The following is a 20048-nucleotide window of genomic DNA, read 5'->3' on the forward strand; positions in this document are numbered from 1 at the left end:
TTTTCCCCTGACATTAGGTCTAGTCGTGTCCGACTTTGTGGGTTGGTACTCATCTCCATTTCTAAGTTGAAAAGCCAGCGTTGTCTATAGACACCTCCAAGGTCATGTGGCCAGCATGACTGCATGGAGCACTGTTACCTTCCTGTTTTGGAGCCCCCAGATGGCGTAGTGGACTAAGTGACTGGAAGGTTGGGTTGCTGACCTGAAAGTTGCCAGGTTCGAATCCTACCTGGGGAGTGTGCGGATGAGCTCCCTCTATCAGCTCCAGCTCCATGCGGGGACATGAGAGAAGCCTCCCACAAGGATGGTAAAAACATCAAAACATCCGGGTGTCCCCTGGGCAACGTCCTTGCAGACGGCCAATTCTCTCACTCCAGAAGGAACTTCGGTTGCTCCTGACACGAGAAGAAGAAAAAACCCTTCCTGTTTGATCGGTACCTATTGTTCTACTCATATTTGCATGTTTTTAACTGTTAGGTTGGCAGAAGCTGAGGCTAATAGTGGGAGCTCACTCTGCTCCCTGTATTCGAAGCAATTCCTACAGAGTCTGTATAAAACTTAGTAGGTGGATATGAGTCTAAATCCAATTGTTAGTCTTAACTAAGGACATTGAATCAACAACTGATACAATGGGTGTTTTTAACTTTATGAAACATTAGGAATGAGTCAAATCTGTTTCACTCAGAAAATAAATACATTCAGAGTCAAATGCCAACCTAAGTTATAGCCTTCTATCCTAAAAACATTGGTTATGGGGGATCTAAAGAATCAATCACACTTTGGGAATAGGAAGGTAAAAGGAAAATAAATTCTACCACAATTATGTGAAGTGTTTCCTGGTAGGTAACCACTAACTGAGCCAAGTACTGGATAGTGACTAATCCACTGGAAAATGGCTATAACTTTGGACCATCGAAACTTGAAGCCATCCAACAATCTTACTACATGCTGATGCTGCTTGCTTTTGTCCCCTTGGGGTGTTTTACATTCACAAGTGACTTCACAGATTGTGTTGGCATTGACTTGCAGCCAGAACTTCACATCTCTGTCCAAGGTCTTTGCTGCAACACACTCTAATGATATCGCGCCTTCCAGTATTTTGTTTATCAATCCCTTATCTACCTAAGTGGTTTCTCCAGCAAGGATCAAGGGGTGCAAGATATACCATAACTAGCTATTGAAAAGCTTATAGGATATTTGCCTTTTGTGCTGAAACAAAGAGACTTTTGTTCATAAGCTGAAGCGAACCCTCGTCACTGTTTCAGCTGCCATGATTGTCCTACAGAACTTGCCTATGCTTGTGGGATATTTGCCAATTGAACTGAAACAAAAGGACCTTTGTTTGGGAGTTAAAGTAGAACTCGATCACCATACAGACTACCATGGTTTTGTAGGGCCCAATCATATTAATCATTGCTTCTGAATGGGTTATCTGTTATTCACCAGCAAGTGTTGTTCTCTCTTCCCATTGCATGAGTCCATTAGGACAATCCTTCCATTATAATCTACCCAAGTTTAGAATACTAGAGCCCAACTGTTGGTGAACCAACTCCTCTGTCAATGCATGTTTGTGATGCAGAAGTAGCTCTCCAGGCTACTCTGGCTAAATTGGTCTATGTATCATTTTGATTTCTCAGTGCAGTACTAGACCAGGCACAAAGTGATAGTTGGTGGCTCCAATTCAGGTTTTATTCTAAACTTCTGAGATACCCAAAGACCAAAACTTAATATGGAGATAGGATTCCGCATCTTGACCAGCTAATTTAAAGTTCAGACCAAAACCTGGAGTGGATTCTTCATTGAACTGAACCCTTGTCCTCTGCCATCAGTCCATAAGAGGCACACATTTTCCTCATATTTCATAATCTTTATTCATTTCATTCAGATTTCAGCCAAGACACCCAAGAGGCTTGAGCTATTTTGGGAAAAGTTAAATCATACAACACAATGCAAGTGGATTGAATGAAGACCATTTCCAGAAGGAGGCCGGTGATACCGGGTTTGTGGGTGATTATGTCCACGTTTCAGGCCAGGCTGGAGGCTGCTGTGCACGTGGCCTTTGTGATGAAACTGTGCACCTCATTCATTTCTGTTTCACCTGTTTTAATATCATCACAGACTGATTTGGTGACGCAGCCCTTCTGAAGCGTTTTGACAACAAAAGTTCCTGAATAGGAAAGATTGCACAGGGTGGTTACAAACAGCCACAGAATCTCGTTCACCTTCTATCCAAATGAAAGAAGATCCAGAGAACACTCCCCATTTTTCTATGAGGAATGGATGAGCCAAATGTAGAGGCCTTGTTGGCAAAATTTGACCCAAGTCCTAGAGATTCCTTTGACTCTCTCTCTCTCTCTCTCTCTCTCTCTCACACACACACACACACACACACACACACACACACACAGAGGGAGAGAGAGAGAGAGAGAGAGAGAGAGAGATTTATTTATTACAATATTTATATCCCGCCCTTCTCACCCAACAGGGGACTCAGGGCGGCTTACAATAAATCACACATATAAAAACTGTACAATCTATATATATAAAAGGGTAATGAAATTTCGGCCTAGGACAAAACAACAAAACTACACATCCCAGAAACACTAAACTTGGCAGCACAACCCCTCATCCATGCCTCTACGTTCATACAACAAAAAGAAAAGAAAAATAAAGTCCTAATTAGAGGGAGAGGAATAATTGTTTTTATCCAATTGCTGCCAGTTAGAAGACTAAGTTCCACCCACTTGGTCTCCTAGCAACCCACTCAGCCCAGGGGACAGGCAGTGTTAGGCCTCACTTAGGCCTCACTTAGGCCTCTTCCGCGCTGCCTATAAAATACAGATTATCAGATTTTAACTGGATTATATGGCAGTGTAGACTCAAGGCCCTTCCACACAGTTATATTACCCATTTATAATGGACTTAATGTAAGGTAAAATCTTTACCTTTTACCTTAACTACCACCAATTCCTCAATACTTTATTTCCCATACCACCATACTTCGCCACAGCAACGCGTGGCCAGGCACAGCTAGGACACTATAAATCAGTTAAAAAATTAACTTACATAAGACATTCATAGATATAGATATATATTCCAGTGGTTCCATAAATGGGTTAAATATCCTATTTGTGAAGACAACCAGGAAATATTTGTTCACGGGCAGGCCAACCCATTCTCCAAATTATTTACATGTTGTTCTTCATGGCAAACAAAAGGCAAGGGGAACTTTCTCCTCTTATTCTAGTTGCTTCCTTGAAAAGTGTCTCCAAATGAATGGCTTGGAGTCAGTCTTGATACTCTTCCCAAGTGCCACTCTATTCTACTTACGCGAGTTATTTCAATGGCTCCATGTTGAATTTATTTTAATGTTTATGTGTTTAAGGCTTTAAATTGTATTATTTTTAGTATTGTTAACTGTTTTAAGTCCCTTTTAAGAGTGAAAGAAATGGGAAAATGATGATACATCATACTAAGCCTGATGATTAATCCAGTCCTATGGATTTTACAGACCAAGAGAAAGTGCATAACATGTTGATAGAGATAGGTTGTAGTGATTGTGGCTGGAATGCAAGAGCTAAAGGACATGGTGTGGCACTAAAAGAGCTGTGCAGGAATAGTAGTATGTAGTATTGTAGGGGGGGGGGGGGGGGGAATACTTCCATAAAATACCAGTGCAGTTGGAGAAGCATGGCACTTTGATCCCACTCATCCTGTCCCTGGCCACAACAGAAAAGGCATAGCTGCATTGCATATAACATATGACATTAGAATTACCATAAGTAACAGTTACAGCCATATCGAGACAACTGTCCTCTGATCCAACACACTCCACAATTTCATCCTCATTGCAGCTGCTGGGCGACACAGCATAACAGGCTGGACATTGCTTCCCATTGGTTTGGCTGATGAGTGGAGGAACTGTAAACAAATCAGGAAAAGCTTATTAATTTGGAAAATGGAGCAAATATTGAGGACAATGCTATTATTATTATTATTATTATTATTAATTATTAATTATAAACAGCATTTACAAAACCTACAACCCCCAGATTTTCTTGGAACTTTCCAGCCAGATATCAGATAACTAATAAACGCAATTGTCAGAAACGTAGTATGGGGATTCTGTTCTGTGAAGTTACCATTGTATCATTCCAAGTAAGGTAGACTGCATGAAAAAATTATTTTATCTGTATGTCAGTCAATCTCATCCACATTTCCGAAACTCAACAACAGTTTGGTTCTATGGATGTAGATCTTCAGTTATGCAATTTTCCATATCCAAGAATAAAGAATTTCAGGTGTTTTCTCCCTGGTGAGCAAGACTACATGACTTTTTGATGCTGTCTCATGACACTATGGGCCCATCCTGCCGCTTTTACCAGAGATGTCCAAATGACTTCTCTGGTAAAATCAAATTAATTTGAGACAAAGCAGGAGAATTCTGCTTTGTCCCAAATTAATCTGACACTTGGAAAGACCCTGATCTTTCATACAAGTCAGGTCATTCCAGGTGTGGGCCCTGTGTGGATTGAGCCCGGGGATTGTGTCACATGATGCACGGGCCCAATCCACACCACTTTCTCGGGATTTCTGGGCTATTAGAGCCTGGAAAAGCCAAGACAGCACCCACCCCCTCCCAAAAAAAAAAACCCCAGAAACGGCCTAAACATTAAAAATTACTCACCTAGTCGCTGATGGAGTACTCCTGGTGCATAGAAATGACAAGCCAAGGGGGGGGGGGCAAGGAGCGATTTTCCTCTTCTCCCCGTTCCTGGCATGTCATTTCTATGCGCCAAAAGATTCCGGTAGCAGTTTCATGGTGGCCGGGTGAGTGATTTTTAATTTATGCCTGTTCTGGGGGGTTTGGTTTGGTGTCTGGGTGCCCTGCTGGAAGGTCTGGCAGGGAATCTAGACACCCCCTCCCAAAAAAGCAGAGGTTTTGGGGGGAGGTGTACATACTTTTACCCACATCCAATTGGGTTTCTTAAACCAAATTGGGCATGGGTTAAAGGCCTGAGTGGAACTGGCCCATGTAACACGATTTTTGTTCCTGGTTATACCGTATATACTCGAAGATAAGCCGAGTTTTTAAATCTCTTTTTGGGGGCTGAAAAAGCCTCCCCCGGCTTATAATCGGGTCAAGGACAAGCCAGGCAGCAGAGCCTGGAGACTACAGTATGTTTTCTTTTCCAAAACCTCCCTTCTCCGCTTCTCCTCCCAGGCAGGAGTTATCTTATTTTTTAAGACAGAGAGAGAGACAAGGGAATATTTTCAAAAGCGAAAGGAGAGTGAGTGAGAGCCTCTTGCAAGAAAAATATTGCATGGTGGAAGGGGAAGAATAAGAGAGACTCTTGCAAATTTGCAGGATTTATTATTATTATTATTATTATTATTATTATTATTATTATTATTATTATTACTATTATTGCAAGAATGTTTGAGTTAATAGGGAGGGAAGGAGGGAAAGAAGAGCAACAGAAGGTGTATATTTCTTTTTATTCCTAAGGAAACAAAAACGGGGTGGGTTTTTTTGGGGGGGAGAGGAAGGGAAGTTTTAAAAAGCCTTTTCTGGCTACTTTTAGAGTTTGAAAAGGAATAAATAAAAGAGGTGGGAAAGGGGAAGAGAAAAGAGGCCAAAGTTGTTTTTAGGAGAGCTTTGCTTGCATTTCTTCCTTGGGCAAACGCATGCCCCAAAGCTTGTAAATAATATATAGATTTCCCCCTACAAATACATTAATTTAATATATGAATTTTCCCCTCATGTGTTTGCAAGTCTCTGCAAGTCCTATAAAGATATAATTCTCTATATATAGAGCAATGTCTAGATAGACAGATATTAATATAGATATAGGCCTTTTAAATATGCACACACATACAGAGATGTCTAGATAGATGTAAACATAGATAAATGGGACTTGCAAATATTGCAGGAGGGAAATGTACAGAGGATTTGCAAACTTTTCAGGTGGGAAGTACAAATGTGAAATTAGTATATATAATTATAGAGCTATATCTAGCTCTGCATTGATTATATAGGCATTGAATGTTTGCCTGTTACTATGTTGGAAGCCAGCCTGAGTCCCCATGGGGAGATAGATAGAGCAGGATACAAAGGAAGTTGTTGTTGTTGTTGTTATTGTTGATGATGATGATAATGATGATGATTATTATAAAGTTATTGTTGATACCATATTGTTTTTGTTAACCCTACTTATGTACTTACAGAGTTAGCTTACTGTTTTTCTTTGAAATACGGTAAATATTCAAAAAACATTTACCCCACTTATGCCTCAGTTAATGTAATTTTATTGGTATCTATTCTTATTTTGAAATTTACCAGTAACTGCTCCATTTCCCACCCTCGGCTTATACTCGAGTCAATAAGTTTTCCCAGTTTTTTGTGGTAAAATTAGGTGCCTCGGCTTATATTCGGGTCGGCTTATACTCGAGTATATACGGTAAATGCCATTTCGTAATTAGTTCTATCATAAAAACATGGGAAAAGTTTATTAAACTGCAAAAACTTCCTTTTTGCAAGAATCCTGCAATACATTTTCCTATAGTTTTTCAATGAGTAATATCTCATTGAGTATCAACTAATTCAACATAGTTTGTGGCAGCCACACAATTGAAGTTTCTGGAGTATAACACAACTTTCAGTGTAAGGACTGCAGCGTTAAAAAGGAAATAACACTTTCAACCCAGAAACAAAATTTTTTTTCAAACATTGTTACATAGTATAATCAGCAACTTTTTTGCAACAAGTTCCGTAAAGACAAAACATGCAGAGAAAATATAGTGAGCTCTCCATAGTTGCTGGGGTTAGTGACACAGAAACTAAACTTAGAATTGCATTAGAGAACCTAGAGATGCCTGGAGATATCTCTCTAGAAATAGCCAAGACCTCCAGCATGACTAAAGGAAGTTGACCATAGTGTCACACAAGATGACCTACTGAGTCCTAGAAAGTACAATACATGCTTTAAGACATCAGAGACTTTTAATAAATATCTGACTCCCTCCCCCTCCCAAAAGACCTCCTAATGACTCCATTGACCATAGAAAACAACTTATTAAATGTTAAAAGTATTATTTGAAATGAATATACTAATTGAACATATTTAAATGGCCATTTTCATGTGGATTCAATGAATAAACATAAATACAGTGCAAATGACATTAAAAAAATATTGATCTATCCACCCTTGAATGCATGGAAATGGCTATAAAAATATTAAAAAATATGTTATGATAAGTACACATTAGAAAGAAAGTAAACTTTACTTTGTGGCACTGCTGTTCGGCAGGCCTCTCCCACACAACAAATAGTGCTTGATCGTATTTTCTTTCCTTGTCCAAAATTCATAGAGGTTAGCCCAGCTTTACAGATACTGGAAGAAACACAACCTTTAGTAATGGTCTGAAGTGTCTGTCCAACTGCAGAAGAAAGAATGAGAAAATGTTTGTTAGATGACATTGATACATGAACGAAGGCAAATAGTCTCTGACGGTAGGGTTATTTTTTCCCTTCTGGCAGTCTGTGATAGTCAGAGCTTTGAAAAGGCCATATCTGCATTAGCTGGCCTGATGTTCTCATACCTTCTAAAATAAGGTCCTTTGGACCATCTTAAATCTTACTCTGTCCCCAACCTAAACTTTAACAGTCGTTATCATGGCTTAGCTACTTGTGATAAAAAATGTCAAGTTATAGACTACATCTTAGAATTAGGTCCTGTCCTTTTGATTGTTGGCTCCACACATCACTTGGGCTGAAAAGAATATTCAAAACTTGCATGATATCTTAGTACCTTCAGGCTGACAATCTACACAGCACTCTGACTTTATTAATACATCTTGTCAGGGAAAATACCAACGATAATAAACACCATAACTATTTATTTGATGTTTGAGGTACAGCTTCCATCCAATGATGGCCTGCTTTATCCTGTATAATGGGAGAGTCAAAAACAAGTTATTTTGCACATAGTTAGATGTGGTTTCTCTCACCAACCTAGTGTATTTTCGGCCACAGCGATGATGCAGGTATCATTGCCATCCTTACAAGTCTGGAGGCTACCTGTGCAGCTGGTACCAAAGCTTGTGCAGACTTCGCAGTATAATGCATTGCCTGGAGAAGAAACAATAGAAAAGGTCACGTAGTTGTTTTGAGGTGCCTTCAAGTCAACACTGACTTAAATAACCCTGTGATAAGATTTTCTTGGCAAGATTTTTTTAGTGGAAGATTGCCATTGCCTCCCTCTTAGGCTGGGAGAGTGTGATGAGCCAGAGGTCCCCTAATGAGTTTCTGTGACCCACTGGTCTTCTGCAGTGTTGCCTAGTGGGATAACCCATAGTGTTAACCCCAGTTGCTCATTGCTTCCCCCAATAGAATCATAGAATCATAGAATATGATGGAAGGGCTATCCAGTCTAACCCCCTGCCAAGAAGCAGGAAGATGACATTCAAAGCACCCCAGAAAGATGGACATCCAGCCTCTGCTTAAAAACCTCCAAAGAAGGAGTCTCAACCACATGCCGGGACAGAGAGTTCCAGTGCTGAACAACTCTCACAGTTAAGAAGTTCTTCCTAATGTTCAGGTGGAATCTCCTTTCCTGTAGTTTGAAGCCATTGTTCCATTGCGTCCTAGTCTCCAGGGCAGCAGGAAACAAACTTTCTCCCTCCTCTCTGACTTCTCATCACATATTTATACATGGCTATCATGTCTCCTCTCAGCTTTCTCTCCTGCAGGCTAAACATGCCCAGTTCTTTAAGCCGCTCCTCATAGGGCTTGTTCTCCAGACCCTTGGTCATTTTAGTTGCCCTCCTCTGGACACATTCCAGCTTGTCAACATCTCCCTTCAATTGCGGTGCCCAGAATTGAACGCAGTATTCCAGGTGTGGTCTGACCAAGGCAGAATAGAGGGGGAGCATGACTTTCCTGGATCTAGACACTATACTATTTATGTAGGCCAAAAATGCCATTGCCTTGTGTATAGTGTCTAGACCTACCAATAATGCCACATCTTTTCCTGCATCTCAGCCAATCTCCGTCTCTGCTTCCCCCTCAAACAGAAGGACAGAGGTAGGTAGGGTTCTTCTATTGCCAACATCTTAATGCTGCCTGACCAAATCTCCCAGCACGTGTTGTGACATCTCCCTCCACCTGCATGGCTCCTTTACTCTCAGTGACATTAGTTTCTTCCAAAAGGAAGGGAAAGAGGAGGGAAAGAATGTAGAGAGTCGATCTCCACCTCTTGCAATTCTTTTGTGAAGCCCTTGGATTTACGATGTCCTAAGATAACACTTAAATCACTACATCATGCCAGAAAAGATCTAGAAAAGATCATGCATCATTGTACTTGTCAGGAAGAGGCCTCTCCCAATTTTATTCATGCAGTATTTCATTTAGAATTTGAAAATGCAACTTTTATAGACATTTTCTTGTACAGGACAGTCATGATGAGATACTGTATCATATGGCAAAACAATCTTCTTCTTTCTTCTTCTTTATTCGTTCAGTTGCTTCTGACTCTTCGTGACATCATGGACCAGCCCACACCAGAGCTTCCTGTCAGCTGTCACTGCCCCCAGTTCCTTCAAGGTCAAGCCAGTCACGTCAAGGATACTGTCCATCCATCTCGCCCTTGGTTGGCCTCTCTTCCTTTTTCCTTCCATTTTTCCCAGCATCATGATCTTTTCCAAGCTTTCCTGTCTTCTCATGATGTTGCCAAAATACTTCATCTTTGCCTCAATAAAATAGTAGCTGGTATATCCCACATCACTAAGGCAGCAAATCTATTCTGGGTTTTAGTCTATACTTTAAGGTGAAGATGTTTGGAAGACAAGGCTCAGCGCCTTGGATAGCACCTTTAGAGCTTGGATTAAAACCAGTCACAGGTTTGTCATCTCACTGACATGGAGGCTACCAGCTCTTGCTATGTCAAAATGAACACATGGAAGAAGCAGCTTGTTGGGGAAGAATAAAGTCCTAGAAAGAATCCCGTTGGTGACCAGCCATAAAATAATAAGAACAGACACAGAGAACTGGATTAAACAATAGTAAGGTAAAGGTTTCCCCTGACGTTAAGTCCAGTCATTTCTGACTCTGGGGGTTGGTGCTCATCTCCATTTCTAAGCTGAATAGCCAGCGTTGTTCGTAAACACCTCCAAGGTCATGTGGCTGGCATGACTGCATGGAGCGCCGTTACCTTCCCGCCGGAGTGGTACCTATTGATCTACTCACATTGGCATGTTTTCAAACGGCTAGGTTGGTAGAAGCTGGAGCAACAGCGGGCATTCACTCCGCTCCCGGGATTTGAACCTGGGACCTTTCGGTCTGCAAGTTCAGCAGCTCAGTGCTTTAACACACCTCGCCACCGGGGTTAAACAATAGCCATTTTATAATGCTTATCTCTGTGTCAAATCTGGAAAGAGGCAGTGAGGGTATTTCACCCCACTATCTGCCAATTGACAACCTGACAGTCACTACTCTTAGCCAATCATCAAAGTTCCCATCAAAATATAGAGTAAGCAAAATTAAATAAATGAATAAATAAATATTATATTTAAAGTTAAAGCAGTGAAAATTCCTACCAGCTCTCAGGTGAACCAGCAATGCTGTTAAGGTGGGAGTGGGAGTTGCAAGAAGCAAAAGGGGAAACGAGGGGGCATTTGGGATTTAAATAACCACTTGCCCTCCATCCTCCACCACACACAGTATCACTGGCACCTTGATGCAATACATCCTGGTCTTTCCAATATAGAGGCTATCAAAGATGACCCTTTTCTGCTACACAGGTCATTGGTCATATTCCTACATCAGATACAAGTCCCTTTTTACCTGAAGTAGCAAGAAAAAGGCAGACAAGGGCTCCCAGAAGAATCTGCATGATGACAACGATGAATTCAGAAGGATAGCTTCAGAAGCAAACTGTATCTGTGATGCAAATCAACATAATTTAATAACAATCAGTTGATAGAATTGAAGGAAATTTATTCTAAACAGGTCAAACAGTGGTAGTTGGTGACTTCTGTGTCACCCAATCTTGTCTCAGTTTTAGCCTGCTCCTTAAAGAAGATATCAAGATGGTAAATCCTATTTTAGTTATTCTGGAATATATTTCACATGCCAAAAGTGAACCTCACTGATTTGCCTTGGATACCAGACATGCCTTTATCATAAATCCATAAACCAATGTACATCAATCTGCCCTTGCAGAAACTATTCCCAGTACTGCTATATCTGTTGTGTGAACAATTGCAGAATTGAGTTTAATGGCAAAGCCAGTTGTGGAACATTGACATGGAAAGCAAGGGTCACATAACACCATCCATGTGCAGAATGTTCTGCTAAGCTGTGCCAACAGTCATCAGGAGGCATCCCAAAACAGCAGGAGTATATTTTCTGACTGGAAAATACACCTACAAGTTAGGATCTTTCTCCCAGAACCCTTCTATCAAGAAATCCTGTTCTACCCTTGGTACAGAAAAACAGAAGAGACATTGCAAATAAATGGGTAATGGAAAACTTACCGAAAGTTCTCAGGCAGAAACTAAGATGGCATAAATCTAGCAGAAACCTTTTAATGTGCTCAATTTCTTTGACTCACGTGTTCTTCTTTATTTATATAGAAATCTGAGCACATATTTCATAAGCTCAAAGGTTGCCTCACTCCTTGCACAACTTTATTTACATTTAAACATCCACTTCTTTTTTTGAAATGCTGTGACTGAACCACTAAGTTGTCCCAATCCCACCTACTTACTCAAAAGTAGATGGCATTTAAAAAGAAATTTACTTTTTAAACACATATTCTCTTCTACAATTTATCAAAGAAAAAAAATATTTATAGCACTAGCACATGGAACTCCTCACGTGGCACCTGTTCCTTGCTCTTAAGCCCTTTCTTGAAACCCAGGTCTCCTCTGCAGGCTGAGAAGAAAGCATCACAGGAATAGTGGTATCTTAAGTCACTCTGATGCTTTTACTCCAAGTCTTAATGAAGGATATAAGGACAAACGATGCCATTGCCTAAAACGATGGGAATGGTAGGAAAGCCCCCCCCCCCCCCCCGTTACACCCCTAGGCAGCGAGAGCACTGAAAACCAACACAGATGCCAATAACAATATAATACCTTTATTAAAGCAAATAAAGTTCCAAAAGGAAATAAGCAGCAAAGTTGAATAAGCAGTTGACCTTTCAGGAAAGATCAAAATTAGTCCAATAAGTGAAAGTCTTATGTCCAATATTAAGTCCAAAGTCCAGAAACTGAAACACACTCAAACTCAGCTCGAGTATTGAGTGGGGAAAAGGATCAAAGAGGCAAGAAGAATTCTCTGGAGTAAATGTCCAAAAGCAGGATTTCAGAGCAAGACATGAACTAGATGAGCAGGAGCTGAAACGCAGTCCAAACTTGGGCAAGGAGGTAGACCGGCGCCCGGTCTACTCAAGAGTAAGCGCACCTTCAGGCTGCTTGGATTTCAAGAGCTAGAGACAATGATGCTTCCTAGTAAGAAGTAAAGTTGACACCGCTAAGGAAAGTTCCCAGCGCAATACTTTTATTGAAGTTCATAAGCTCCCCCAAACCAGGTGCCTGACTCCCTAAAACTTCCCAGGAGAACTGAGCTTGTCATAGTCACCGTGCCAGGTGTCTGACTCCCACATTCTTCCCAAGAGAATGGAGCTTAGCCATAGTCACCACGCTCCGCTAATCTGGCGCTTCTCCTGAAGCTTTGTCTCTGCAATCTCTCTGTTTTCAAAAATGCCTTGCGATCAAACACAAACCCTTCAGGAGAATCTGGAGAGCCGGCACTGTTTCAGGGGCATCCTTAATTGGCTCTGGCTCGGAGATGTCAACAGGAGGCATCTGGAAAGGAGTTGAATCTTGCTGACGTGGGAGAAAACCAAAGTCTTCTTCGTCCTGGAGAGTAATGGCCACAGGGTCAGGGGACAAAGGTGCCCTAGGCACCCCCCAATTACCACCAATGGACTGAATAGCTGGTTTTTCGGCTACATAATGAAAACGTTCTTTCAGAAATGCACCTGTTTTCAGGAGGCACCTGAAAACAGATATGGGGGGGCTTCTGGTATCTGGCAAGCAGAAATGGATCAAGATTCACCTGAAATGGACAAGCCTACTAAAGAATACTTGAGCATTTTCTCATCCTTGAGAAAATGTCATTATTTAAAGAATCAATTCTGTGAGATAATTCATAGAATCATAGCATAATAGAGTTGGAAGAGACCACGTGGGCCATTCAGTCCAACCCTTTGCCATGCAGGAAAATCGCAAAGCACTTTTGTTATGAACAAATCAAAACTGTTTTTGTGGTAGAAAATGTTTTCAGGAACAATATATTATCCCGTGAACATTTATTTTGCATCTATATTTTCCTGCAAAAATTTTGCATGATTATTTGCACAGAAACACCCTTACTGTGAAATAGTACATTCAGACAGGAGTGGTTTTGCCCTTTTCCTCTCTGTAGAGGGGTGAGAACACATGGCATGCCCCAGCATCTGTGCACTTCAATCAGGCCTGTTCAGTTAAGACAGACATGCTCCATTACCCTCTTCTCCATTGAATATCACCTTCCTCCCCCATTCCAAATATGGGTGGGACATAATTGCCTTTTAGGGCTATATAGGAATTATTTATTGTTCCCTGGTTGTCCATTTGCAAAAAAAAAATCCTACTTCATTATATTATATATCTGCAGTTGTATTATTTAGCTGTTACTTCCCTCTCACAATTAGTGGATTGCAGATAAATCAATTGCTCAGTGATTGATCTTCCAAAAGTACATGGTGAAAAATTCCTATGCCATCACACTCAGGAACCTTTTAGAGCTTTACGATGTGCTTCTTTCTTTGCCCGGGTGAACTGCGGGGGCCTTACTTTGAAGCTCAGGAATCCCAGTAATCAAAGTCACTTCAAGTTGAACAATCAAACAAGATTTTATTTTCTCAAAGTCCTTGACAGACTTGGCACAAATTGTTGAGGTTACAAATACAAATAGTCAACTTATAAAACCTTGCAGACGTTCCTTTCTTGCTTTTCCCCTTAGTTGCTGGGTTAACTTCTTCCAAAGGCGAAGAGATCCTGAGATCCTCTCTACCCTAGCCCTGAGCAGCTATATCAAAAAGAGCAGGTCTTTCACTATCTAAGCTCAAAGCTAGCTTGGAGATGAAGTAATTAGAGCTTCTTCCAATGGCAAAGAAATCCTGGGATATTATTTGCCCCAGTGCTGAGTTGCTATCTTGAAAAGAGCAGGTCTTCCCCTATCTGAACTCAGCACCAGTTTTATAGGCAAGAGGTCAGTACTTACGATGGCTTGTCTGAGCTGGCCTGGCTTGACCACACAAGCACATCTGAGATCCTTTCTCTTCTGCAAAAAGGCAAAAAGGCTTTTCAAAATGGAGATTTCATCCCCAGGAAAAGGAGTGGTCTCAAAAACAAAAAGGATACTTTGCAAGCTTTCAGCAGGAAAGGCCTTGCAGAATGGTTACAAATCTCTGTTAATGGCTAACTGTCAGAGTGCTGCTGAGTCTGCAGCAACCCTGGAAAAAATGCAAAAAAGGATGCTATTCCCTACAACCATGGAAGAATGCAAATCAAACCCCTGGGAGATGGAACAATTCCCCTTTGCTGTTGTGTCCCTTCAAGTCATTTCCAGTTTATGGGAATCCGAAGGTGAACCTATCACAGGGTTTTCTTGGCAAGATTTGTACAGAAGAGTTTACATTCACCTTCCTCTGAGAGATTGTTTCCATGACTGAGTCGGGCTTCAAAACCTGTCTTCAGAATCCTTGTCCAATGCCCAAACCACTACACCACATTGGGGCTGAATCTATAGTGACCTATAATCCACATTATCTGTTTTGAACTGGATTATATGAGTCTACACTGCCATATATTCCAGGTCAAAGCAGATAATACGGATTTTATATGCCGGTGTATATGGAGTCTCACTTTCCCTACGTATCTCTTATTGCTTTGTGTGTGTGTGTGTGTCAGGAGCAACTTGAGAAACTGCAAGTCGCTTCTGGTGTGAGACAATTGGCCATCTGCAAGGACGTTACCCAGGGGATGCCCGGATGTTTTTGAAGTTTTTACCATCCTTGTGGGAGGCAAGATACTTCACTTCGGCAGAAAAAATGGAATGCAAAGATACAGAATGGGGGACCCCTGGCTTGACAGCAGTACATGTGAAAAAGACCTTGGAGTCCTCGTGGACAACAAGTTAAACATGAGCCAACAATGTGATGCGGCAGCTAAAAAAGCCAACGGGATTCTGGCCTGCATCAATAGGGGAATAGCATCTAGATCCAGGGAAGTCATGCTACCCCTCTATTCTGCCTTGGTCAGACCACACCTGGAATACTGTGTCCAATTTTGGGCACCGCAATTGAAGGGAGATGTTGAAAAGCTGGAAAGCGTCCAGAGGAGGGCGACTAAAATGATTAAGGGTCTGGAGAACAAGCCCTATGAGGAGCGGCTTAAAGAGCTGGGCATGTTTAGCCTGCAACAGAGAAGGCTGAGAGGAGACATGATAGCCATGTATAAATACATGAGGGGAAGTCATAGGGAGGAGGGAGCAAGCTTGTGTGCTGCTTCCCTGGAGACTAGGACGTGGAACAATGGCTTCAAACTACAGGAAAGGAGATACCACCTGAACATCAGGAAGAACTTCCCCACTGTGAGAGCTGTTCGACGGTGGAACTCTCTCCCCCGGGCTGTGGTGGAGGCTCCTTCTTTGGAGGCTTTTAAGCAGAGGCTGGATGGCCATCTGTCGGGGGTGCTTTGAATGCGATTTCCTGCTTCTTAGCAGGGGGTTGGACTGGATGGCCCATGAGGTCTCTTCCAACTCTACTATTCTATGATTCTATGATTCTCTCATGTCCCAGCATGGAGCTGGAGCTGGAGATGGAACTGATAGAGGGAGCTCATCCGTGCTCTCCCTGGGTTGGATTCAAACCTGGCAGCCTTCAGGTCAGCAACCCAACTTTCAAGTCACGAGGCTTTAACCCACTACGCCATCGGGGGCTCCATCTCTTATTGCTGAGCAGATTCAAAGTGATTGTGTATGGGGCATCCTTGCCCTGTGTGGCACTCATCTTACTAAAAATCAGCTTTGGAAGGGATATGAAATGAGATATCATCTCTGAAGCCCCTTCTACATTGCTGTATAATCCAGTTTATCAAAGCAGATAATCCACATTACAGTAGAGTTCCGGTTATTTGACATAAACAGGTGGGCCAAATGTCGAATAACTGGAACTGACGGATAATAGGGAGGTCCTATTATCCCTCCTGGCAAGCCGGTTTAGGGAAGCACCCCGTGCGCGTTGTTTCCTAGCAATGCGCACGGGGCGCTTCCCAATGGACAAATGCTTGCTAGAGGGATGGGGCTCATCCCTACGGCGAGCCCTCAGTTTAGGGAAGCGCCCTGTGCACGTTGTTGCCTAGCAACAAGCATGAGGCACTTCCCAAGGGGCAAGTGCTCACCGGAGGGATGGGGCTCATCCCTACGGCAAGCACTCAGTTTAAGGAAGCTCCCTGTGCACGTTGCTGCCTAGCAATGCGCACGGGGCTCCTCCAAAGGGGTGAGTGCTTGCCGGAGGGATGGGGCTCCTTCCTACAGCGAGCACTAGGTTTTGGGGAGCCCTGTGCGCATTGCTGCCTAGCAACGTGCACGGGGCACCTCCAAAGGACCTGACATGTCGGATAATACGGAAAGTCGGATAACCAGAAGTCGGTTAACTGGAACTCTACTGTATCTGCTATGAACTGGATTATATGAGCCTACACTGCCATATAATCCAGTTCAAAGCTGATCATCTTAATTTTATATGGCACTGGAGATGGGACTTTTGTTCTTCTGAAGATTGGTTGTTCCAATAAAAAGAGAATCCTGCCATCTACAGGGGAATTTTCACACTACTGAGGTCCTATCTACACTGCCAATACAATACAACTGTTCAATGCAATCAAATTGTATTAAATGACTCTACACTCACCACACAGTGCTGTTTCAAACAGTGTAGAGAGTAGCACAATCACAGCTTTATTATTTCACCTTAATTGTCATGACAACATGCTAAAAGATCCTGGGACTTGCCAGTTAGAGGGCTCTTGTGCCTCACCAAATCCCAGTTCCACCAGACATAGCCATGGCACTTAAAAGAGAATGATAAAGCTATACTAGTGTACTGTGTAAGTATCCCCAAGTGTGGAATATGGCAACATATCATCAGAGAGAGAAAAAAAACAGGATTACGGAATAGGAAGAGGAAGCAGGAAATTTCATATGAAAAAGTACAAACAGGTTGTCAGCAGAGGAACTTAGGAAATAAAGAACAAATTTGTTTAGGCTAATTCCCTTTTGTTGGGGACTGTATACTAGAAGGGTGAAAATTGAGTACATTGGCAAGAAATGACTTTCCACATCCTTCTTCCTCTAGGATGTCATAGACCTCATGATGAAATGCTGAAGCCCTCACTTCAGTTCATGCAGGAAATGGAAGCATGTGGTTACTAGTCCTCAGCATATCTTGGCCCTTCTGTCAGAGAACCCAGGCTTACGGTTTTTCCTGCTCTCCAAAAACATAACCACAAGTGGCCAAGGCAGCTGAGGATCATGGCCAGCTATGTTAATGCAGCAAGTGCATGGCAATGACATCACCCTTTAGGGTTTTTTTTTCCTCCCTTGCAAGAATGTCCTTGAAACTTGCACAATTTTCAAAGACATTCCCTATTGTCTGCTATCCCAATTAATGTTAGACAAACCCAGAAGCTGACAAGACTCCAAAGACAACTGAGACAATATTTATTGCTTCAGACTCCAGCAGAGCATTGTGGACAAGGTCTGGCAGAAACAGTACCTTCTGCTCATTAAATACAGAAGCAGTAAATTTTTCTTTGTAGAAACATTGCACCAGATATGAGTATTAAAGTCATTTAAGGCCTATAGCGACTCTCAGTTGAGACTATCACATAAGTTCACATCAACACTAGTCTCTAACTCTGCTGCCATAGTATCAAACCTTGCCACATTGAGCAGGAAATTCATGTTTGCTTGGTTGTGACTAACAGCCATCGAACAATCAAGGAATCAATCTATACACTTCCATTCTACACACTCCGGTGCAGTATTTCCCAGTCTTTGGTCATCCAGGTGTTTTGGACTCCAATTCCCAGAAATCTCATCTGGCTTAGCAGCTGTTAGGAATTGCAGAAGCTGATGTCCAAAAGACCTGGAGGACCAAAAATTGGGAACCACTGCTCTAGCCAATGTACCAGAGCCTAGCTCCTCGCATAAAATCATAGAATCATAGAGTTGGAAGAGACCTCATGGGCCATCCAGTCCAATCCCCTGCTAAGAAGCAGGGAAATCACATTCAAAGCATCCCCATCCAACCTCTGCTTAAAAGCCTCCAACGAGGGAGCCTCATGGTAATACATGTGGGAATAACCAGAGGTTACCCCCAAGCTACAATGTTGAGACATTGCAAAAGGCGGTACAGTGATACCTTAGCATATGAGTTTAATTTGTTCTCTGGCCAAGCTCTTAACTCAAATTGCTCTTATGTCAAATCAGATTTCCCCATTGAAATGCTACTAATCTGTCCCAGCCTGCCCAAAAGCACACCAATTTTTGTTACGTGTTTTTAAATAAGAAAAATGTACTTTATAAATAACGAATAATGTATATAAAAAAATTGTGTCAGGAACGACTTGAGAAACTGCAAGTCACTTTTGGTGTGAGAGAATTGACCTTCTGCAAGGACGTTGCCCAGGGGATGCCCAGATATTTTGATGTTTTTACCATCCTCATGTCCCCGCATGGAGCTGGAGCTGATAGAGGGAGCTCATCCATGATCTCCTCAGGTTGGATTCAAACCTGGCAGCCTTCAGGTCAGCAACCCAACCTTCAAGTCACAAGGTTTTAACCCACTACACCACTGGAGGCTCCTTATAAAATAATAATAATAATAATAATAATAATAATAATAATAATAATAATAATAAAGACAATAAAAGACAATGTAAAGAAATAAACTAGATTTATTGAGTATAGAGTATGCATTTTCCTTCAGGATCAGACTTCACTTAATCTTCTTCGCTGACATTTGCCTTTTTTTGCCACAGTTTCCTTGCTTTCAATAAAAACCTGTCCAAGGGTTATATGCCAGTGTTCCACATACAGATGGCACAATGGTCAAACCAAATTGAGAACACAGTTATAGCATTAAAAAAGAAGTTTCAATGCACAATTAAAAACACAGCAATAAGAAGGAAACAGTAACATTAAACCAGTCAATACCACCTCCCTGTTCTCGCAAGAACCCTGCTTTGATATTAAACACCCGCTGTTGACTGTTGATAGAAAGGAGTGGTTGAGCTTGCCTTCCTTAGCAGATTATTCCAGGAACCTGGGTGTACCAATACAAATGTTTATTCCCAGATGGCATTTCATAATTTGCAGCTTCTGAAATGACTTCCTGTCAGAAGCCTTCTCTCCCTGCCTGGTCAGCCACGTATGACAGATAGCGTCACATAAATTTACCATATAGACTCTTGTATGTATCCAGAAACTGTTGAGAAACAAATAGCTTTTCCCTCTCCACAGAAGGACCCTAAAGTTATCCACGGGTCACACCAAAACACATCATTTTGGCCACCCTCGACTTATAGGTGAGATCGATGTGTGCAGTAGTTATAAATGAATTCTAAAGAGACATTGTACACCTGTAAATTCTTCCTTTGGAGTAAGTTTTCATAATTTGCCATCCTTCAGAGCTGCAACCAGGGGCATAACGGGTAAGGGCGAGGTGAGGGCCCGGCTTAGCACAGCGGGCTAAACCACTGTGCTGCAGAAAAACCCTCCTGATTGAAAGGTCGGTGGTTCGAGCCCAGGTCAGGGTTAGCCTCAGCAAACCTGCCCACCTAGCAGGTAGAAAGCAGAAATGTGAGTAGTTAAATAGGTACTTCTTTTAGCGGGGAGGTAATAAAGGCACCCTTAAGGATATCGATTAGGAGGA

General features: G+C 42.0%; 1 protein-coding gene across 2 annotated transcripts; it reads right to left on the minus strand.

Moving 5' to 3' along the window:
* Positions 1–1846: 1846 nt before the first annotated feature.
* Positions 1847–14393, minus strand: LOC100552272 (phospholipase A2 inhibitor and Ly6/PLAUR domain-containing protein). 2 transcript variants are annotated; one of them, XM_003222818.4, is made up of 6 exons: positions 11536–11656; positions 10844–10939; positions 8015–8131; positions 7288–7440; positions 3778–3921; positions 1847–2167 (listed from the first exon to the last, which is right to left on the minus strand). In XM_003222818.4, the coding sequence occupies exons 2-6, from the start codon at positions 10890–10892 to the stop codon at positions 2025–2027; spliced, it is 606 nt and encodes a 201-aa protein (XP_003222866.1). In that variant the 5' UTR covers positions 10893–10939; positions 11536–11656; the 3' UTR covers positions 1847–2024. The 2 variants fall into 2 exon arrangements, with proteins under 2 accessions (XP_003222866.1, XP_062818627.1); XM_062962557.1 differs by lacking the exons at positions 10844–10939; positions 11536–11656 and adding an exon at positions 14333–14393.
* Between the last annotated feature and the right edge of the window lie 5655 nt (positions 14394–20048).

The sequence above is a fragment of the Anolis carolinensis genome, unplaced genomic scaffold (genome assembly GCF_035594765.1).
Source record: "Anolis carolinensis isolate JA03-04 unplaced genomic scaffold, rAnoCar3.1.pri scaffold_10, whole genome shotgun sequence".
In the NCBI taxonomy this organism is placed as follows: Eukaryota; Metazoa; Chordata; class Lepidosauria; order Squamata; family Dactyloidae; genus Anolis; species Anolis carolinensis.

Bases quoted from the DNA above. Each gene is read 5' to 3' on its own strand.
- LOC100552272 (XM_003222818.4), bottom strand. From the start codon at position 10,892: ATGCAGATTCTTCTGGGAGCCCTTGTCTGCCTTTTTCTTGCTACTTCA. The intron at 7,441-8,014 runs GTTGGTGAGAGA...TTTCTTCTGCAG, and splicing joins TGTGGCCGAAAATACACTAG to TTGGACAGACACTTCAGACC. The intron at 3,922-7,287 runs GTAAAGTTTACT...ATTTGTTTACAG, and splicing joins CCGAACAGCAGTGCCACAAA to TTCCTCCACTCATCAGCCAA.